At 42.0% G+C, this 23047-nt stretch overlaps 2 protein-coding genes across 3 annotated transcripts in view; both read right to left on the bottom strand.

The window, feature by feature from the left end:
* MALSU1 (mitochondrial assembly of ribosomal large subunit 1) overlaps nucleotides 1–2817 on the bottom strand; it is a 29222-nt gene extending 26405 nt beyond the window's left edge. The window contains exon 1 of the mRNA XM_033930874.1: nucleotides 2556–2817. Coding sequence (XP_033786765.1) covers nucleotides 2556–2781 — 226 coding nt within the window. The 5' untranslated portion in view covers nucleotides 2782–2817. The remainder of the gene's footprint in view (nucleotides 1–2555) is intronic.
* A 1628-nt stretch (nucleotides 2818–4445) lies between these two features.
* GPNMB (glycoprotein nmb) overlaps nucleotides 4446–23047 on the bottom strand; it is a 67405-nt gene continuing 48803 nt past the window's right edge. The window contains exons 9-11 of one of the 2 annotated variants that reach the window (XM_033930876.1): nucleotides 17576–17781; nucleotides 10769–10856; nucleotides 4446–7209 (exon numbers count right to left, since the gene is read on the bottom strand). In XM_033930876.1, the coding sequence (XP_033786767.1) occupies nucleotides 7068–7209; nucleotides 10769–10856; nucleotides 17576–17781 (436 nt within the window). In that variant the 3' untranslated portion in view covers nucleotides 4446–7067. Of the gene's footprint in view, nucleotides 7210–10768; nucleotides 10860–17575; nucleotides 17782–23047 lie in introns of both variants that reach the window. The other variant, XM_033930875.1, reaches the window with a different exon arrangement.

Below are 23047 nucleotides of genomic sequence, written 5' to 3' on the forward strand. Positions count from 1 at the left end.
TTATGGTTTTGACATATATAGCACATTTCTAAAACTATGGAAAATTTAATAGATGCTTTAATAATAATGGTTAGGTAGGGTGAGGGAAGGGGTGTTTATCTGTTTGAATCTTATAAAATTTTAAGTGATGTTTAAAGTGTAAAATGTTTTTTATACTGTTTTCACTTATTGAAAGTATTAAAAATGAATAAAGATTAAAAAGAATTTATACCACTAAGCGGCTTGGTGACCCAGGAAATCCACCTGGAAGCACAGGAATGGCAAACTATACTGATTTTTAAGATTTTTCCAATCAGGGAACCCCTCCTGAATGGCCTGCTTCAACTGCAACCACCTATAACTTTGAGATTTAGCAATGCCAAATTTTTATTGCAGTCGTGAAAACTCAAGCAGCTTTCCATCTGATACTACATAATCTAAAATATGTATGCCCGCCTTCATCTAGTACTTCCTTAAACCTGCCAATTTGAATCATGGGGTTCAACCAGAGGGACTGACAAGTAGATTTATGAATTGGAATATCTGTTAAATTAGTAATAAATTTTAATGTCTTCCAAGTGTCCATTAAAATTCTATTGTCCTTATACAACCTAGGCATCTTGATACTCAAAACGTGACACAATCTTATTGGAGACAGGAGTTACCATTCCAACCTTAACCAGTCTGGAAGATTTTCCATGAGCTCAGGGAGGATCCAATACATACCCTGATGCATTATATAGGCTTGATACCACCTATAAAAATGTGGAAAATTTACCCCACCCTCCACAATTGGATTTTGTAAGGATACTAAAGCAATTCTTGCTGTTTTCCCCAGCCAAATACATTTTGTAAGAATACTATTTACTTTTTTGTAAAAAGATCCCTGAAACAATACTGGTAACATACCCATTTGGTAACAAACCACAGGCAAAATCATCATTTTCACCATCTGAACTCTCCCCTAGCAAGACAGATGTAATGAGTTTCATTGCTCACACATTTCTGAAACCTTTAGCAATAAGGATTTTTCATTTACTTTCATCGTTTCTTCCAGCGTTTTGTAAATCCAAATTCCTACATATTTTCTGTTTTTAAAAAGGACACAAAACCGTGAATATGGAGAGGTAAATGTACAGCACTGGCGCCCCACGCCTCTCTTCCTCCTCAGTGTGTGCCGAGACACAGTCTGCAATACACTGATCTGATTCGATGGTGGGCTGTAGGATGCCCACACCAGGATAGACTTGGATGCTATTAAGAGCTTCTTCAAGTTCTCTGAGGAAAATATACTTTCCTTCCAAAGCTGAGGGAGCCCCTAAATATATAACTGACCTCTTCTCTTTCTCAAACAACATACAAAAGAGAAGCTCACACTCAAATTTTGTTTCTCCACCGGTTAAAGGATGTAAATTTATAAAACACCATCAACATGTTCTCTCACATCAAAAAAGCTCTCAATATAAAAGAGCAAAAATGGATTTACTTGCTAGATGCTTTATCTCCCAATGGATTAAACGACGAGATCGATTGGATGTCCTTAGTGTTACTTTATCTATAGTCCCTCGTAGTTTTTTCTGATGCAATGCTTGGGGGGTGGTCCTCTCAAAGGGTTTAAAAAAACCGGATATGACGATAGACGCTCTAAAATCAGAATGACAGTATATCGAACGGAGCGAGTTCTACTGAACAAGACAGTAAACTGAAATTTATTATCATTATAACATAAGTGGTGGGGCTTGGTTAGCCATATGAGATTAATTAAGATTATTTGAAATTATAGATTGGGTGAATGCTTGGTATTTAAGTACGTTTAATGTTTTACAGATATAAATAAGGGAGCCTCGACCCTGAGGAAAGTGTGTGAAACATGGACATGTTGGTGGAGGCGCTCCTTTCTTAAAAATAAACCTTACAAGTTAAGTGAAAGTTTTATACTCACTATTTATATAAAAGAATTAAAGAAAATATATATATATATATATAAACGTTATATTTTGATCCCATGAGATCCTATGAAGATTGGGTTCGGTGAGCTCTGTTCACCTGAACCAACGGGAGATCAACCCTCTGAGGATCGAGTATCAAAGTATTTCCTTATGAATATTTATTTATGAATGGGTGAAGATTATATTCAACCGGATGTTTGTGATATAAACTCTCACATCAAGCGGCATTATGGGGCAAAGATCTGGAACAATCGCTCACGCCTAATACTTATGGGGAATTTAGGAAACACCTAAAAACATACCTGTTCCTGAAGTATTTAGGCAAATAACCTGTACAATAACTGATCTCTAGGGCTGTTAATAACTAGCTTGTTAATTCTTTAACCATTGTAAACCGAATAGAACTTCACGGTCCTGCGGTATATAAACTGTTGTTATTATTATTAAACCCCGCTGCACACTGACCAGAGTACAAAGGGTTACCGGGATCTAGGAGATTGCCCATTTTAAGCTTCCCCGTTGCAATTTGTACTGTGTAACTGTCGGAAGGACTGTCGAGCTTTGCTTTTAATAAGGCCAAACTGAAGCAAGCACGGGCCCTGGCCCAGCTCTTCCCCCCCCTCTTACCCGTGCGCGCCCGCCAGGGCTCACTTTCGTCTTCCGAGCTAGAGCTGAACTCGGGGCTGGAGCTCGTCACCCCGCCAACGTCCATTAGCGCCCGCAGGGGCCCAGTCTGGCTTCTCTCGGCGTTATAAGTCGCCCTGCAGTGCCGGCAGGATCCAGGGCGCCGCCACACCGCAGCTCGCGACAAGCTCGGAACCCACCACCGCGCCGCGCGCGCCACCAGCGCCATGCCGCAGACGCACAGCCCTCGAAACCCCGCCCCCCGTCTCACCATTGGCAGCACTGTGACGAGCTAATCTCCACTGATGCTTTGCGTTTTAGTGGCCAGTAGTCTTCGTTTGTTTGTTATGTGATTTTTAACTGTTTTTACACTGGCGAAATTATCCACTTAAATGAATTTTTAAAAAAATTTGACCCCCCCCCCCCCCCAGCAATAACAACCAGGATTTCCAGGATCTAGAGCAGGCTTCCTTAAGAATGGAATTCTCTTAATTTATGATTGCCCACGGCATGCTCTTTCATCCTTCTTTCCAAAGTCCCGCCCTATATTGCAGTACTTTTCTTCTGTGGGTGGGATTGGCAGAGAAGGACTAATTATGTCACTTTTGGTTTCTTTATCAGCCAAAAATGTTTTTTTCTTCTATACTGCTCTTTGCACCTCCTAGTCACATGGGTATTTTGTTTCTACACTACAATACCCTCGCTTTTTTCCACATACTCACATTCACATTTGTGACATACACTTAGTAACCTTCACTCATATTATCTTTATCTTCACCTTTGTGTGTTAACAGTACATAGTCTTATAGGACCCCTGATAAAGGAATCATTATATGCCAAAACACAAACCATGTAGAGGGTCAATTTCATCTATACAACCAACCATCTTGCTGCTACACCATTGGTTAGCTGATTTGACACATTGAGTTTGAGTCATTACTTCCTCCTACTACAGCAGTGTTTCGCAACTTTTTCAAGTCAAGTACTCTAGTCTAACAAATATCGACTGAGTGCCCCCGCCCAAGCTCCACCCCAGATCCCACCCCCATAATACTAATTGTAATGCAATTTCTTCCATCCATTTTTCATATGCACACAATATAATCTTATTAATACATAATGGTAACCACAAAATAACCGTCCCCCACACACACAAAAAGTACACTGTATGCAGAGAAAATATTAATTATCATTTATATTTGAGGTTTATTTTTCAAAGAAGTCAAGGCAAATTACTTTAAAATATGCAATGTCGTCTCAATAAGAAATATAGAAAAACAGAAAAATATAGTGTAAAATATAGACAGCAGATATAAATTCTCAAAACGGACAGATTTTGATCACTAAATTGAAAATAAAATCATTTTTCCTACTTTTGTTGGCTGGTGATTTCATGAGTTTCTGGTTGTACTTCCTTGTGACTGTGCATCCAATATTTCTTTCTTTCTGCCTCCTGCACGCTTCCTCTCCTCTAGACCTCATTCCCTTCCTCAACCAACATCTCTCTATCCCTCCATGAGTTCAACATTTCTCCCTCTCTCATCCCCTGGATCATGTGCAGCATTTTTCACCACTGCCCACCAGCCCCATGCCCATTTCTCCTTCTATCGCCCTTCTCCAACACCGTACCACATCTCTCCCTCCATCACTATGTCTAATATTCCTCCCCCTTGCATCCCCTTCAATCTGTCCCTCTGTTCCCTTACCACTATCCAACATTTCTCCCTCTCATCCATCTCTTCCCCATGCATCTCTACCTCTCTCCATACCCAATTTTCCTCTTTCTTCCTTTCCCCATGTGCTATCATCTCTTTCCCTCTCACTCACATACTCATGCCCAACAATTCTCCCTTTCTATTCCCTCCCTATGTCCCAAGTTAGTGCCCCCTTCCTCACTCCCTTCTGTGTCCCATGTTCATGCCACCTTCCTTCCTTCTGAGTTGAGTTTGTGCCCCCTCCCTGACTTCCAGCCATTGTCCCAGAATCATGCCCCTCCAATGCCCCAATATGCTCCTTCCCCCTGCTCCTTTCTCCCTTTGTCCCAGAAAAATCATGTCACCGTACTTGTTCGAGCTGCACTTGCTCCATCTGCCTTCAGCAGCTTGTTGGGGGGACGTGCAGGCAGCGATTCACAAGCTGCACGTGGCTGACCCACAAGCCTTCCCTCTAACATCAGCTCTGATGTCGGAATGAAGGTTTCTGGGTCAGCGACATGCAGCATGTGAACCGCTGCTGGCTGCGCATCTCCCCAACAAGCTGCTGAAAACAAAAGGAGCGAGTGTGGAAAGAAGGTAACTGGGAAAACCTCCCCCCCTCACTAACCCGGAAGGCTTTCCTCTGACATTGGGGAGGGAAGCCCTGTGGGTCAGTTTCAGGAGGAGGAGGGACAGGCAGAGATCCCCGGCAGTGGCTTCAGTAGGGGAGGGGGCAGGCAGCAAGATAGAATGCCCAGCAGTGGCAGCATGGCTTTGATGGATGGGCAGTCAGGGAATATTCTCCATGGCAGCCATGCTGTGTACCCCCAACAAGTAGCCCACATACCCCCAAGGGTACGCGTACTGCATGTTGAGAAACACTGTACTACAGTATATCTAGATTGAAGTCTCTATATACAGATGACTAACTGATTTTTATATTGACTGTTACAATTGGGACTTTGTTTCATTTTTCTGCAACTGATGTTTTTATGAATTTATATTTATTCTTTTTATGTTATCAATAAACCTGTGAGTGTCCAGCTCATCTACTCCACTTTGCTGTTCTTTCAGCATTTTGGTTTTGGTTTTTCCTTGGATAGTAGAGTATTGAGGTATTTTGTTTGTTGCCACAGTTTGCTATACATCATATTCAATTGTTAAGGAATGCTATCCTACAAAATCTGATTACATTAATTTGTGTGAATCATTTTTTGATTCAAACATCTTATCCACATAAAATACTGTTCTTATACATTTGTGCATTTAAATAAAATTTAAAGTTTCATTCTGTCAAGAGTTTACCGCACCTAAGGAAACAAGTTAACATAAATCTTCACTTCAAGGAAGACTATTCCTGTACTTCTCTAAAAAAAAGCTGTGACCACTGCAGACTAGGTTACTCCAGATATCTTCAGGTTGTGCTCACAAGCTGAAGTGTTGAAATCTGGGTGATCACACTATAATTTCTTACACTCCACAATCCAGAAATTTTCACCTCTGGATCAGAAAAAGTAGCTGAGTCTCAGTCATGAGGCAGTATTTGTTGCAGAGCCATATGAATATGCATGAGATAAATTTGCATACAAGGAGGCAATGCATGCAAATTTATCTTGTGCATATTCATTGTGAATATCCTGAAAACCTGACTTGCTGAGTGTGCCCTGAGAACTGAGGTACCTTGGTGGAAGGCCCATTGTCCCATCCCACTTCTTTGTTCCTATCTTTGCTGGAGCCCCTTACTGCCCCACTACATCTTTGTCCCTACCCCCAATCTACTGCGCCAATTCCATGAAGGTAGGACCAATGAAAGAGTATTAGGCATCCCCAGGTAAACCTTCAGCCTTGTATCCCCCATTGACCTGTAGCCCTTTACTCCCTAAACCTCCGGCCCCCAAATCTTGATCACCCCAATACCCCTCCTGGAATAATCTAGGTATATGCCCTGTTTGAAAACTGCTCATCCTCCCAGCTGGAAAAAGTATCCCCTGTTATTTCTTGTACTTTGTGTAGCTGTCAGGATCTGTTGATATGCTGTGACTGCTGCTGCTTTGCCCTCCTCTCCCCAAAATCTGCTGCCCCAAGTGATTACCTAGTACTACCTAATGGTTAGGGTAACCATGCTTGAAAGTTGGTCAATTCCACTGCAACAACAAAAATTGCGGGAAGGGTAAAAATATAAGACCTTGATAATGGGAGTGGAATTGAGGTAAATTGGGGGTTCCTGCTCAAAGATCTGCCTTACAGTTCTGTTGGAAGCAAAAATGGAGCAAAAAAAAAAAGCTTGGGGACCCTATGGAACACATGGAATCCTTGTTCCCTCTACTTTTCCTTCAAATGAATGGTATAAAACAGTGATAGTCAGTCACAGTCCTTTAGGACTACAACTGAGTCACATTTTCATGATATCCCTAATGATTATACATGAGGTAGTAATCTCTAGACAATGGAATATGAATGCATGTAAAACTATCTCTTGCATATTGATTAGGAATATGCTGAGAATTTGACTCGTTCATGGACTGGGAGTGAATACAACTGATGGTGTGCAACAAGCCCTATCAAGACATCACTGTGCACAGCAGGAAGTTAATTATATTTAATAGTTTATTTGTTGTTAATATGGCACAGTAGAGCCTAGATAACAGCTAAATACTACCATTTTACATTTGCTTCTAGAGGCATTCAGCTACAAATGTTACAGAACCATCAATAGAGTAGACAGCGTATAATGGGCACAAGCATTTATTCAAGTTTACTCCAAAGTTTTACCCAATGTACAGAATGCTTTCTTCAGGAAATGTGCATGTGAACAAAAAGTTTAAATGACTCTAGCTTTGTTCTTCAAGAGTGGATCCTTCTCAATGTTTCCAGAGAAAAGAACAGCCTTGATGTGGTTGAAATAAACGCCTACTCCTTCTCCGTTCACATTCCTCTCAAGAGGTTTGTACTCTTTGTATCTCCTGCAAGAAAGGTTTATATTGAAGTATAAACTTGGTTTTTATGGTGTACACTTTGTTTTGGTGAATATGTTGCTATCTAAGTCTGAAGCAGAAACTGAAGCCTTTCTAGCACGTCTTGCACTCTGTGGTGTTGCAAACCAGCCTGACAGTATCTCACAGAGTTCACTCAGCATGGGGGCATGAAACATCCCTTTATATTCTTTCCAAATCCAACAAAATTTTGGAAAATAATTATATATAAAGGGCTGAAAAAATGTCTCTCTGAGGGCAAAGTAATGTTTCAAAATTTGATGGTACGTGACCAAATTTGGCATGGTGTAAAAAAGCAGACACATCAGATTCGAAAATAGGTTACACTGGAACAAGAATTGCAGAAAATAAGCCCCCCCCCTTAAAGGGCCCAGTGCTTTGTGTAAGAAGCAGAACTAGGTGGGGCCACATGCCCTCTTTTTTACAGGAAGAAATCTGGTAACCCTTGATCAGGGGTGTCAAACTCAAATCACATAAGGGGCCGAAATCTAAAACACAGGCTAGTCGTGGGCCAAATTTTTTATTAAAATACTTACCCCCCTCTTCTACAAAGCCACATTAGCGGCTGCCGCACAGCAACAGCCCTGAAGCCCTTTAAATCTCTAGAAGCCTAAGCCAATCAGGCCATAGGATTTGCGGGATGGGTCGGGAAGGGGTGGGCCCGCCTCATTTAGACGAGGCGGGCCGGCCGGCTGGACGGTAACAAGACCCGTCCGTCTGGCCAACAATTAGAGGTTAGTTTGGGGGGGAAGTTAGTTGGGGGGGAGGTTAGGGGTGGTCATCGGTGGGTGTTAGTGCGGGGAAGGGTGTTAGCATGGGGGGAGTCCAGAGGGGGCGTCCTCCAGCAGGAGGGATTGGGCACCCTCCTGCCGGCAATCGGTAGTGTTGGGAGGGCATCTTCCGGCAGGAGGGATTGGGCACCCTCCTGCCGGCGATCGGTTGAGTGGGGGGGCGGCATTCTGGCAGGAGGTGTTGGGCACCCTCCTGCTGGCAATCAGTTGTGTGGGGTGGGGCGGCATTCAGGCAGGAGAGGTTGGGCACCCTTGTGCCGGCAATCGGACAGGCGGCCACTATACTTATTGCGGCATGGAGATCCCTTGCCGCATAAATGTAGTGGTCGGGTCTACTCAATAACCCGATTCTGTAACCAGCGTCTGTAACATGGACGCCGGTTACAGAATCGGGGTTAGTGTAGGCCTGATTCTGTATAGGATGCCCCTCCTGGGCATCCTATACAGAATCCATGCCAAGCTGTCCAAGAGCAGCTTTAGGTTAGAGGCGTGGGGAGGAGGGTTGGGCCCCGAATCCGCGATGCCGATTTTTTTAAAATACTAAACTAAACTAAACTAAACCTTAAGTTTATATACCGCAAATCGCATATCGGGCAGCACTACAAGGCATCCTGTCAAAATCCTGCCTTATCTGCTCCCCAGCAGCAGCCAAAACCAAAAACAGTCTAGCAACTCACTTTCTCTCTCAGGCCACCTTCCCTTCCTGTTTACCTTTAAAGGCAGCTTTCACCTCCATACCACTGGCAGTTTTTCACCTAACATTACCTGCACCAGCACCAGCATCTTTTTTCTGCCGTGCCCCATGGATACAGGAAGTGAGGTGTGGCAGAGGGAAGATGGCAGGTCTGGTGTGGGTACTGTTAAATGATATCCTGCTGCTTTTTGTGAGGGGAGGTCAGCTTTAAAGGTAGATAGGGGAGGGTAGTCTGAGAGAAAGAGGGAGGCATAAAGATGCGGGGGAGTGGCAGAGTTCCACAGTCCCTTGAGTTGGCCCTGTTTTAATAATAGATATGTATTTCATTTGCTTTGTTGAAAATTCTGCAGTGAAATTTGGTCACTGAACCATATAATTTTCTTAATAGTTCTTGAATGACCCATATACTTTGCTACTGGTTGCTATCCATATGGCCTCCTGCTGATGGAGAAGCACTTAAAATGGTGTGTCAAAAAATTAGTTGACAGCTCTACGTGTAGATATTATTTACAAAACAATCACACTTGTATATCCAGAAAAGTGACATGATTTGGGGTGGGCCATGAGTGGAATAAAACCTTACAGATTCAGCAGCAAAATTCAACCACTGACCTCCAAATTCTATATATGGCGCCTTATAAAAATTGGTGCTGAGCAGAACAGCGCTTAGGGCCTGATTCTGTATAGGATTCCCGGTCTTAGCAACCGCATAAGCGGCTTTTGAGAATAACACATGGGCGTCCTATGCAGAATTGTGATTGTCCTAACAAACAGGTACTGTGCATGAACTTTAACTTCAATTAAAGAAGGGTATATTCCTTATCATATACAACCAAGTAGGTATTATATTAGCAACTACTTGTCAACACCCTCGCATGATTTCAACTCAACCGAATCCTCAACGGCACCACTTAGAGCTCAAAATGTCTCATTTCTCTAAGCTTGATGTGTCTAACTCTAATCGTCATCGGATCCAACTCCTTATACCTGAGGACATAGTGGTCGCAGCTACTGGCGGTAAATTAGTTAGGGGTTAAGCCTTGAAAAAGCTAACAAGCGAAACATGTCGGTGTTTGTAATCCCTAGCCAGAGACCACGATATTTAAGCTAAGTATAACTGAATATGTTTTATATATACAAAAAAAGTTAAACAATCAGTAAGCATAAGCACTAGTAAAGTTTAAAACCAAAAATTAAAATTATAAGGAGTTGGATCCGATGACGATTAAACACGTCAAGCTTAGAGCAATGAGACATTTTGAGCTCTAAGTGGTGCCGCTGAGGATTCGGTTGAGTTGAAATCATACGAGGGTGTTGACAAGTAGTTGCTAATATAACACCTATTTGGTTGTATATGTTCTAACAAACAGACACCTAACCTAGCCTAACCACCCTGATTCACTAACTGGCATCCATGTCACAGGTTCTATTTAGAGATTCGCATTGCCGCTGAGCTGATCACGGCAAGGGAATCTCCCTGCCACAATCAGCTGAGTGGCAGCAGCAGGGAACTCCCAAAACTCCCCCCCCTCCAACTGTCTGTGGCAGGAGGAGTACCCAATTCCTCCTGCCGCTACCGGCAAGCATCCCTTGGCAGTGAAAATATGTATAACTTTAAATGCTGCAAAGTGTTGACTTCATAGTTTACTATAAAACTGCTTAGTACAGGTATTTTGGTGTGACTTACAGTAGGTTCTAAGAGTATCTAGAGCAGTGGTTCTCAAACCTGTCCTGGGGGATATCCCTAATAAATATACATGAGACAGATTTGCATGCTTGTTACCTCCATTATTTGCAAATCTCTCTCATAGAAACAGAAACATAGAGATATGATGGCAAATAAAGGCCAAATGGACCATCCAGTCTGCCCATCTGCAGATTTTATTACCTCCTCCACTCCATAGAAATATGACGGCATGACATGCCTATTCATTAGGGATATCCTGAAAACCCGATTGACTGATAGTACTCCAGGACAGGTTTGAGAACTACTTGTCTACAATATTCAGTACTAGGAAAAGTGAGTATAAAAACAGTGACTTACTTGTGCATTAGAATGGCGACAGCGATAGCCAGAACCACCAAGAACCCAACACCGATCAGTACCCCTTGTACTGTTCTTGTGCTATAAGCTGCTGGAGAGGGACAAAGAGGGGGGATGTATGATTCAGTCTTAGGAAATCTGATATACTCATAGTTTAATACTATCTTCTTTTGCAGAATCAATTCTACCAGAATATAGAAAGATAGCATAATAGCACTGCTTTGTAAGTGATATTATTGCATGACTGTCCTGTGGAAATAGTTCCTGGATGCCACTGCAGCACAGTTAGGACCATTTAACAGTATAAGCAACCCCCACCCCCTCCCCCAAAGTATTCAGAAAAGTTAGATTGAGTTAATAACATAAGAATTGCCATACTGGGACAGACTGAAAGTCCATTAAGGCCAGTATCCTGTTTCCACTAGTGGCCAATCCCAAGTGCCTGGCTAGATCCCAAGTAGTAAAACAGATTTTAGGCTGCTAATCTTAGGAATAAACAGTGGATTTCCAGAAGCCATCTCATTAATGGCCAATGGACTTTTAATTTAGGAAATTATCTAAACCTTTTTTAAACCCCGCTAATCTCACCGATTTCACCACATTTTCTGGCAATGAATTCCAGAGTTTAATTACATGTTGTATGAATAAATATTTTCTCCAGTTTGTTTTAAATCTACTACTTAGTAGCTTTATTGCATGCCTCCTAGCCCTAGTATTTTTGGAAAGAGTGAACAAACAATTCATATCTACCCTTTCCATTCCACTCAGTAATTTACTCAGTATATTACTCTTGAGCCATCTCTTTTCCAGGCTGAAGAGCCCTAGCCACTTTAGCCTCTCCTCATAGGGAAGTTGTCCCAAACCTTTTATCATTTTTGTTGCCCTTTTCTAATTCTGTTATATCTTTTTTGAGATACTGCAACCAGAACTGCACATAGTATTCAAGCTGCGGCCATATCATAGAGCAATACATGGGCATTATAACATTTTCATCTTTGTTTTCCATTCCTTTCCTGATAATTCCTGACATTCTATATGCTTTCATAGCTGGTGCTGCCGCTGCACATTGAGCTGAGGGTTTCAACGTATCTTCAACAATGACACCTAAACCCTTTTCCTGGGCAGTGACTCCTAACATAGAACTAAGCATCACGTAGCTATAGTTCGGGTTCCTCTTTCTCACATTAAACATCATCTGCCATTTTGACGCCCAGTCTTCCAGTCTCACAAGGTCCTCTTGCAATTTTTCACAATCTTCTTGCGATTTAACAACTGTGTCATCAGCAAATTTAATTATTTCACTAGTTATTCCCATCTCTAGATCATTGATAAATATATTAAAAAGCAGTGGTCAAAGCACAGACCCCTGTGGAACCCCACTATTTACCCTTCCCCATTGAGAATATTGACCATTTATACCTACTCTGTTTTCTGTCTTTCCACCAGTTCTAATCCATAATACTGGTCAACAAAAAAAAAAGTTTTTCTTCTATTGAGAACTTAAGTGTTCTTTAATTAATTTAATGATGCTGATTTCAGATCTGTTATTGAAATTCAGCTACCACGTCAGGTTTTTCTGATACAGGTTACTGATTTTTTTTTTTAGACAGTTTGCCATATCGGCACAATATTGCGAGTATGAACTGTGTCCCACCAAATCTGTGTCAAGGAGTTTAATCTGAAAACAAATACGAAGACAATAAGAAGACATGTTACAGGATATATTTACGCCTCTCTTAACTCACACAAAAGTGATGTCAGCATGTTCAGAAATGTTTGAGACACTTGCTTTTACGTTTGTACTGTAAATTTGTCTCTCTTTGCAAGAACCAACAATAGTCTCTCATCATACTGGGATTGAACTTTCCCTGACCTTGATATCTTGATGAAATCTTTCCCCATTTGGTAAAAGGAAGCCAGGATGTTGTGACAATCAGGGAAAAAATATATTTTGGTGTCCTGCCTTAAAAGATTCCATTGCTTCAGCTTTGAACACAACATTTCTGTTTTCTCCTTTGACAGTGACAAGTCTCTAACCAGATCATTAAGATCTTCTTGAGTTAGCAGGTAAGGTTGTTTTTCATCTACTTCCGGTTCATACAACTCCTCTACAGCAGCAGGGGCACATTCTTCATTTGCCTGCCCCAAAAGTGTTCTTTCTGCAGCATTCTGCCTAAGCAGAACACTGCAGAAAGAATACTTCTGAGACAGGCAGGCAGGCAGTCGGAGGGAGGGAGGCTGGCTTTGTCACGCCTCCAGCTGCCTGAAGATTTTAAAATACAGCGGTGGGGAGCTGGTAGATGGGGGAATCAGGAACTGGGGAGAGGTCGGATCCAGCTGAGAGGAGTGGGGGTCAGAGTTGGTAATAAGGGAAGGACAGATGCTGCACAGGCTGGGGGGTTAGGAAGGGAGGGAGAGAGAGAGATACTGCTGGTGGGTGAGGGAACAGGAAAAGAGAATTGTTGGAAATAGGTGTGGAGTGAGAAGGAAAGACATGGTGCACATGGGGAAAGGAAGAAAAAGGATAATTGGGCATGGAGAGAGGTAGAGATGCAAGGGGGTGAGAAGGATGAAAGGGAGAAATGTTGGATATGTTGGTGGAGAGGGAACAGAAGGACAGATTGAAGGGGATGCAAGGTAGAAGAATATTGGACATAGTAATGGAGGGAGAGATGTGGCATGGTGCTGGAGAGGGGTGATAGAAGGAGAAATGGGCATGAGGCTGGTGGGCAGTGGTGAAAAAAGCTGCACATGCTCCAGGGGCTGAGAGAGGGAGAAATGTTGGATGTGGCGGTAGAAGAGGTAGGAGAGATGCAGTGATTCGGAGCGTCTGAGCTTAAAGAAGTTACTCTTATCAGATATTCACCTCTTTCTGCTGCTTCTTACAAGCATGGTTCAAATTCTACTTGTTTGGTTTCCTGATGCAGAAAACGAAACGTGCTCACGTCGGAACCAAGGAACCACTGCATAACTAACATTTGTTATAAGTTATATTTGTTTCACAATTTGTTATAAGTTATATTGAGTTTCACAAAAAAATTTTCAATCAAAAATTAATATATAAATAGAAAAAGAGCAAAAAAGAAGCTAAAAAGTATGGAGGCCTAAGCAATGATTGTGTGGTGAGGTGGTTGGGGGGTTCATCCCCTGTCATTATTCCTCCGTGTCTCTGAGCTAATCCTACCATATGTAAAGCTTTATTTCAAGCGTGTGTGTTGCAATCAAGGGATGTGTTTTTTTGGCTGAACCCGAGGTGAGGTATATTTATGGTCTGTACCAACTTTAGTCAGCTTCTTTTTCAACATGACCACAGTGGGCAGTATAAAACCCATATAACATTTAGCTTCAGTTTGTAGGATGTCCAGAATAGCTGCTAGTGGAGTCATGACACAACAGTAGTCACCCAGAAAAATTACTTCATGCTGTCTGATTAAAATGAATAGTTAATTGAACAAGATTTTATTTTTTGCTGGCATTGATAAAGATATGAGTGAAAGGACTCTATTTAAGGCTTGGTATTTTATATGTGTTTTTTTTTAATTATTATTTCTTTATTCAATTTTCAAAAATACAATTCAAGATTTACTTGTACAGAAAGCTGTTAAGTCAAGAAAAAAAAAAAAATCACAATAATATTATAAATTCAAAGATACTTAATTAAACTTAATTCAGCTCAAGTCCACATAGGATCCAAAATGTTATTATGAACGGAGAGAAACAAGAAATTATTATTAAGGAAAATAATGCTAGTCAGCTAGTGAGGACATCTATTTTTCTATACTCCTTCTTTCTTTTCCTTCTCAAGCCGAGAAAGAGATAGGAAGGATGTCAGCTGGTAAGGCTCAAAGAAAACATATTTTTGAGAATTATATTGTATAACACATTTACAAGGATATCGTAGGAAAAATGTTGCTCCAAGAGCTATGATTCCCGGTTTAAACATAAGAAACTCTTTTCTTCGCCTTTGTGTGTCTCTAGCTAAGTCTGGAAACATTTGTATTTTAAGTCCCATAAATTCTTTTGCTCTATTTTTAAAGAAAAGTCTCAAAATCCAATTCTTGTCCATTGTTAGAGCTAAAGTTGCCACTAATGTTGCGGGAGTAGCCATTTCTCTATCTGATAATTACAATAATGCCGATACATCCATTGGTCCTTGGCTTTCTTCCTGTTGCTGAATTTGATTTTTCTTGGGAAGATAGTACACCTGTGTAAATGGAGGTAATGAACCCTCAGGAACATCTAATATTTCCGTCAGGTATCGTTTTAACATCTCACGCGGAGTGATGGTTGTAATTCGTGGAAAATTAATCAATCTGATATTGTTGGCTCTTGAAAAATTTTCAAATGACTCAATCTTCCTTCTCAAATTTACATTGTCCTTAATTAAAGTCTCTTGAAGCTGTTTGGAAGATTTTAATTCACTTTTGATACTATCCAAAGATATATTAGAGTCAGCAATGTCTTGTTTTATTGAGGAAATTTCTTTTTCTTGGTCTTTCATTTTCCCCTCCACTTGCACTTGTTGAATATTAGTTGTTTTTACCATATTAGCCACCAAGTCCCACAAGGCATCTAGAGTAACTTCTTGGGGCTTGACTATAATAGGAAATTGTAAATGAGTAATCAAAAGTTTTTGCTCACCAGTCAACCGCTCTCCTCCACTTCCCTCCGCCAGAGTAGGTCCAGATTCAGTTGTTACTGCAACCTCGTCCGTATTCAGGCTCTCCTGCAGAGCTTGTGAGCCTGAAACAGCTTCCTCAACACTGCTCCGCGCAGCCTCCGGGGGAGAGCCCATCCCGACTTCCGGTAGGCTCTCGACCCCTGGGGAGCTGGATGCACGGGGGTGCATAGGAGGAGGTCTTACGTCGGGACTCAACGTGGTCTCAAAACTTCGGTGAGACACCTCTGTTCCGTTCACATGAGGTGTCTCTAACCGCAAATCTCCCGACGTCGTCATGGTGCCCTGGAATCGCCGAAACAGCGCTTCAATATTTCCGGAGGTAGGTGTTCCGGAGCGCAGGGAGGCCCCACCAGTGCTCTTTCCCCTTCTTTTCGGCATGTTAAAGAACAGATTAAAGCTCAAAGAAGAGCTCAGAAATCGTCAACTTGGCGTCTGTTCGGCGACCTGCTTTAGCGACTTGCATCCGCGGCCATCTTGGATCCACAGCTTCTGCTTTAAACTTGTATGCAGTTATGCCTAAAAAAGGTATTTTATATATGTGATATGTTTTTAAGGCTTGGTGTCTTATATATTTTATATATGTGATATATTTTTTATGATTATTGTCAATAAATTTTAACTGCCCAAAGGTTGATGTGCACAGTCCCTTCCCTACTTGTTTTCTGTTCTGTTTTGCTTTGCATGGGGTTGAGTTTTCCTGTTTTTTGTGGAGTGTATTGATACCACTTCATCATACTCAGGTTTGTGGCTTACCAGACACAACTTATATCTAACATAAACATTGTTATTTTTTCACTTGCTGAATAAAAAAATTGATATAAACAGAACGCTTAAGTATCAAGGACCAGCCATCTTTATCATCTCATGCAATTTCACTCAAAAAGAAGTTTGCCAAACCAGAAGCAGCCCAATAGAGGGCCTAGTGATACAAAAAAAAAACAAAAACAAATATCAGACGGGTGTCACTAAAAAGTAACTATATAAAGTAACTAGACATTATATTACTCATTACTGGAAAATGTAATATATTATAGTCACTCATTACTTTTGCATGGAAGTAATCACTATAGTTACTCATTACTTAATGGAAACTGCTGCAGTCGCTGTGTGGGGCTGTAGATGGCTCACGGGAGGTTGTCTAAGCATGGAGATGATGCAGAATCTTTATTTGGGAGCAATAGTAATTTTCAAAAGAAATACAGTATATCTACTAGGCCAGCTCCCACTTCAGTTATAACAGGACTTTCTGCTAGATGCACTAAATACAGTGATTTGTTTTCACAGCTTTAGCGATGATCACTTTTACCGACCCAATTCACAAAATGGCTCACCGCATGTTTTTCCCCTCAATTGCCCATTTTCCGATCTGGCCTTGCAAATTAGCCAAAACCCTATGCAAAGTAGCCAAACGATTGATGCACTAACATTGCTTGGCTATACAAAACAAAAACAGGGGTTTTAGCAATTGGAAAAAAGCAACAGGTCTGTCGGTAACTTGCATCTATGTGCATTTCCTACTCTCTCTTCTCTTCCATCCATGTGCATTTCCCCCATTCCATTCCCTATCATCCATGTACAGCATCTATGTCACTCTCTTCCCTTCAATCTAGATGCATTTCTCCCTCTCTCTTCCATTTTGTTCACTTCTCTTCTCCCCCTCCCATAACTTCCATTGTATCCATGTACATTTCCATCTTCTGCTTCCCTTCCCTTCACCATGTGAATTTTTCCCTCCAGTGGATCCAACCACTCTTATTACCTCCCTCTATTCCCTCGTCTCTTCTTTGGATCCAGCACTGGCCTCCTATGTCTCTCTGTCCCCAGTCCACCCTCCATAGGCCCTACTAAAAGCCACAATTACAACAGGAACTCTCCAGCCAGCCCCAGGATCCTTCCCTCTGTCACAACTTCCTGTTGCCACATGGGAAGAACACAGCAGAGGGAAAGTCTGGTAAGGACTATGCCTGGTAGAAAGCCACCACTGTTTGGGAGGCCAATTGATGGCAGCAAATTGGCCATCATATTGCTAGTTTCAATTTAGCAAGCAGGCAGCCTCCATGAATGGGAACTGCCCAGACTGGTCAAATACCGCCTGGAGGGAACCCTACCAGTAAACAATTGCTCACCTCCATCAATAGACACAACGGTGCTTGCAAGAGCCAGGCTCGCCTCATCATTCAATGTGATGTTTACACAGTAAGTTCCTGGTTCACTGAAGGATCTTCGCAGAGTCAGTAAGCACTGATCAGTAGTTGTCACTTTGTCACACACAGTGTTCTGTATCTCTGTGCATGAGGGGTCGGCAACTGTAGTGCAGGCATCTGTAGGAATACTGAGGAAAGGAGAAAGAAAATAATTACACAACTGTGAAGTTCTACTAAAGAATTTGGAGGCCCCCCTCTGAAATAGTTTTTAGTATGAACCACCCCATCTGGGAAGGGAGGAAATACAAAGGTAAATATATCAAGAATCTAATCAAGATCTAATACAGAGCTGACAAGGGAGCCAAACCACTCTGCAGGAGATTTAGGGCCCACCCTCAGTCCACCTACTCCACCTATTGCTCCACCCATCCCTGCCCATTGTTCTACCCACCTCCGCCCATTGCTCTGCCCAGCACTTTCTATTGTTCCATCCGGTCCCCCCATTACTCTACCTCTGGCACAGCTGACTGGCATCCAGAAGCAAAAAGAGCAGCCCTCCCTGTCCAGTGGCAGCAGGAAACATTTAATAAAATGTCATCTCCTGCTGCTGTGGGATTAGCGACAGCAGGAGATGACATTTTATGAAGTATTTCCTGCTGCCACTGGACAGGGAGGGCCAACCAGTGGGAGATTGTGGCTGACCCATGGGAGTGGACCCACAAAACCCATGTTCTACTGAGGTTTTGAAGGCTTTAAAGCTTGCTATAGCTCCTTCAATGGCTAATATTAACCTCCAAAATAAACTGGATATAGTTTCTGTTCTCTTTTTTTATCTTTTTATTTCTCTACTAGTCTTTAAGCCGGTGGAGAGCAGCCTGCAAGATTCGCTACAGCCGGCTGCGATCCTCAGCAGGCTGCTTTGAAGAGGAGCAGCAGTGGTGGCAGTGGTTGGTGAGTGAGGGTGGGAGGGGGAGTCGCTGGCATGTTCCCTGCCTCCGTGTTCTCCTTGCCTCCATGTTCGAAAATCAAATCTGGCATGGAAGCAGAGCTTAAAGTACTTAGCTTTGTTCTTATTCTCCTGGTGGGGTAGGATAGCCATTGTAAAGATGAATGTGCTCCCTAGGTTGTTGTTCCTCTTTCAAACGCTGCCTGTGCCAGTGCCTCCCAGAGAGCTGCAGAGGCTGGGAAAGGAGCTACGCAGTTTTATATGGCAAAGAAAGCCTCCTAGGTTATATCAGTCTTTAATGTGGGCAGCTAGAGAAGTAGGGGGCAGGGGGGCTTCCTAATCTTGAGTGGTAGTATAAATCAGCACAGATTAAATTGGTGTTTGATTGGGAATTAGGGAACCACAAAAGTGGGGTACAGCTGGAACAGGAATATGGGGGCCGGGAGTTGTTGAGGAATAGGCTTTGGATGTCCGGTTCGCAGCGCCAATGGATTCACAGTATTTCTAACCCCTTTGTACGACATTTGGCCGGGGTATGGACCCAAGTACGAGCTAAATTGAGTAATGGAGCTTTAGTGTCCTCTCTGGCTACTATATAAGCGGAGCCTCAATTTCGGGTGGGCAGGGAAAATAGGGGGTTTTCTCGGTGGTCTCAGAAAGGTTTGCATGTCTTTAGAGACTTGATGGGGACCTCAGGGATTCTCTCTTTTGATATGCTCCAGAGGAAATTTGATTTACCTGATGGGGACTATTTGGCCTATTTCCAGATCAGACATTTTATGCAGACTCAAGGGTGGGGTTCCCATTCTCCTCTTGAGCAGGAACACTTGGAGAATTTGTGGTTGCTTTTACAGAAGGTTCCTAGACCGTTATCAGTGGTCTACCGGTATTGGAGAGATCATACATCTACTCATTTTTCCTTTCAAAATCATTGGGAGGGGGATTTGGTGTTGCATTTCACCATTAAAGAATGGGGGGTTATTTGCGAGGAGGTGTATAAGGCTTCCTCGTGTGCCCTGGTTCAAGAGAATGCTTATAAGGTCCTGACTAGATGGTATTATACCCCAGAACGACTTCTAGAATGTTTCCTGGAGTGTCTGATCAATGCTGGAGATTTGGTATCCAAGTGGGGTCTTTTTTACATATTTGGTGGGATTGTGTGATCATCGGCACCTTTTGAACTGCAGTGGCTCATACCATGTCTGCTTTCCTGGGGGACTGTGTTGCAGCGACTCCTCAGAGCTGCTTGCTAGGCTTACATAATACTCAGGAGCATCTTTGGCAAACCAAACTACTTTGCTGGGGTTTGACGGCAGCAAAATGCTTACTAGCTAATCATTGGAAAAATAAGGTAGCCCCAACCCATTTTGACTGGAGGGGGAGGATGGAGATGGAGGTGGCTAAACGTCGCCATAACTATACACCACCACTTGACATGGAACAAAATTGGGGCACTGTTGGCCACTCTGTAAGGGGTCTCGGGGTCTTGAAACTTTGTTGCTCTGCTAGGTGATGGGGGATATTGTGTTTGGGGGGTGGGGGGACAAGGGGGATGGGGGGTCAGAGGGTGAAAATTGTAAGGTGGTTGTGCTTTTTCATTTGTATTTGCTGTTTTTTTCTGCATTTGCGGTGTATGTTGAGTATTGCATTGTGTGTATTGTTTATCTTACAAAATCTTTAATAAATATTTAAATATTAAAAAGAAATTTAAGCTCTCAGGATACGTTATTATTAGATGTACCTTCATTCAACTAGGTCTGATTTGAGAAGGATCGTTCCCGTACTTTCGTCATCATGGGTCCTATATGGTGGAAAGATCTTCCTCTAGAGTTAAGGCAGATATCTTCAGTAATATCTTTAAGGAGAAATAAAAAACTTATCTTTTTCAAAGGGCATTTAATTAAGAGGTGATACAGGTATATTGTTAGTTGGCATGAGATTAGGTGAGCTGTTTGGTTTATGTTTTGTTCTATCTGTTTATTTGTATGTGATATGATTTTATCTATGTAATTTTGTAACCCGTTTAGATCACTGGATAATACAGGATATAAAACTGATAAATATATAATATAATATTTATAATTGCCAATGCTGTGGTGTCATTCAGAAGTACAACTCCAGTACTAGTGAAGATGTGGATTCATCAGTCTCCTCAGGCACAGGTCCTTGAAAGGGCAGAATGAGAATGTAGAAACCTACTTTCCCCACCTCCCTCCCCACAACTAAGGGCTCCTTTTACTAAGGTGTGCTAGCATTTTTAGCACGCGCTAAACAAAATATACTAATGCAAGCTTTATGGAGGTGTTAGCGTTTAGCACGTGCGGTTTTGTAGCAAGCGCTAAAACCGCTAGCGCACCTTAGTAAAAGGAGCCCTAAGTGTCAAACCTAAATCACACCAAAAATTATACTGCAGCCATATGAACTGAAGACACTACTCATGTCCATAAAACTCTCCTCTGGGGCCCGATAGCGCACATTAAAAGCCCAGCTAAATTTTCTAATTATCTAGTTTGGCCCTTCTATTTTTCTTGTTATTGTGGATGAAAGTTGTATATTTTTTTTCCTTTGTCATTTTTCTAATATTATTGATTTTCTGTTTTCATGTCACAAGTTAAGACATGTGGAAGTTTAAATGCAACTAAAAATATTTTGTTTTATAATAAAGCACTATGAATACTTATCGGAACAACTCCACTTATTTATTTCAAAGTTGTTATAGAACTCAGTATCCCTTGCCAGCTTCACTTTGAAGCAGTGAGGGTGGAAGAGAGAGGAGAGGGAGGGGACAAGTTTCAAGTTTATTAAAACTTGATGAAACGCTAATCATAAATTCTAAGCATTTAACAATTAAAAAATTAAAATGGGGAACAATTAACATACTTGATAATGACAAGTCGTAACGTACATGAAAACAAAAGGATAGTAGGGGGAAATACAATTTTAAAAAGGTTAAAAACAAGAGGGTAATGGGAGAAATCATATCAGTATTGAATGTGATTAATACAGAAATCGTCAAGGGTGGACCTAGAGATTATTTAGCATTAGATCTGTCCAGTGGAGCACTGACTTTTCTAAAATCCAGATATGCCATGTACTTATAGTAGGTATAAATCCCAATGTCAATCTATTTGGACAGAGATGTGCATTCCCCTTATGAAATGAGGAACATGTATTAATTTTTTATTCCCACCCAACCCAAGCCGAGCTAATCCAAGACTGTGCTCACTTGCCAGATTCACATGTTTCAGTCTATCCTGACTTTTTAAAATCAGGATTTAGATGTTTATGCAAAATGAACGTCTACATGCCCGTTCATTCATGTCCAGAACCTGAATAGTGTTTCTAAAATGATTTTCAGAAGGCACTTGATAAAGTTCTTCATTTCCATATTAAGAGTCATTAGCCAGGAAATGGACAATGTACTAAAGTCTGAAACTGAGTTGGAGACAGTAGTCAAAAACGCAAACAGAGACAATGAAGACTAAAATGGAAATTATTATAATGCCTCTATCAATTCATGGTGAACCATATCTGGAGTACTTTAAGCAATTCTGATAATCCCATCTCAGAAAAGAAGTTGTAAAATTGCTAAAGGTACAGACAGTGGCATAGCAAGGGTAAGTGGTGCCCTGCCCTCTTCTCCTTCCCGACCCCCCCGACCCCCGCACACACAGCCCCTTCCCTTCCCCCGTATATTTTTTAATTTTCCAGGTAAGAGCAACAGCATGAACTTGCTGCCCACGTTGTGTTGGCTATCTCTCTAATGTCACATCCTAGATGCGGAGCCCGGAAGTGACATCAGAGAGAGGCAAGCTCGTAATGCTGCATGTGCAGGAAAAATTAACAAGATATGAGAGAAGGGAAGGGGCGCACGTGCGTGACAAGTGGGGGGTGGAGATGAGGACAGGTGCCCGTGCCCTTTACAAAGACCATGCCTGGGGTGGATCGCCCCCCCCCCCTTATTATGCCAGTGAGTACCGAGAAGAGCAGACGTAAGAATGTTGTACCGATAGCGATGCAGGAAAAAAGACAGGCTTTATGAAGAGCTGTCAGACTATGAATAATGTTCAAAGAGTAGATCACCTAATATATGGTGTGTTAGGTTCAGGTAGAGGAAAGGCATGCCCTGTTGGTTTCATTGGATACGGCAAAGGGTGGAGTATACGTACCTGTATGAGGTGCTGGAGAATGTTATTATGGAGGGAAGGGAGGGGGAATTTTTTGGCCTTGGTTAGAATGTTGTATCAACAGTCAAAGGCAGCTTTTTGGAAAAATGGTAAGAAATCCGAGTCTTTTTTTACGTGCAAGCTTGAGGCAGGGCAGGGGTATCTGTTGTCCCTGCTGTTTTTCGCTCTGGCCATTGTTAGGGGACACTCCATAAAACTAATTGGTTTCACGTGCAAAACAAATCACAGGAAGCATTTTTTTCCCATTCAGCTTACAATTAATCTATAGAATTAAAAGAAGATGTGTTCAAAGTAGTCGACATAGCTAAGTTGGAGGGTTTT

This window comes from Geotrypetes seraphini, chromosome 2, assembly GCF_902459505.1.
Source record: "Geotrypetes seraphini chromosome 2, aGeoSer1.1, whole genome shotgun sequence".
Lineage (NCBI taxonomy): Eukaryota > Metazoa > Chordata > Amphibia > Gymnophiona > Dermophiidae > Geotrypetes > Geotrypetes seraphini.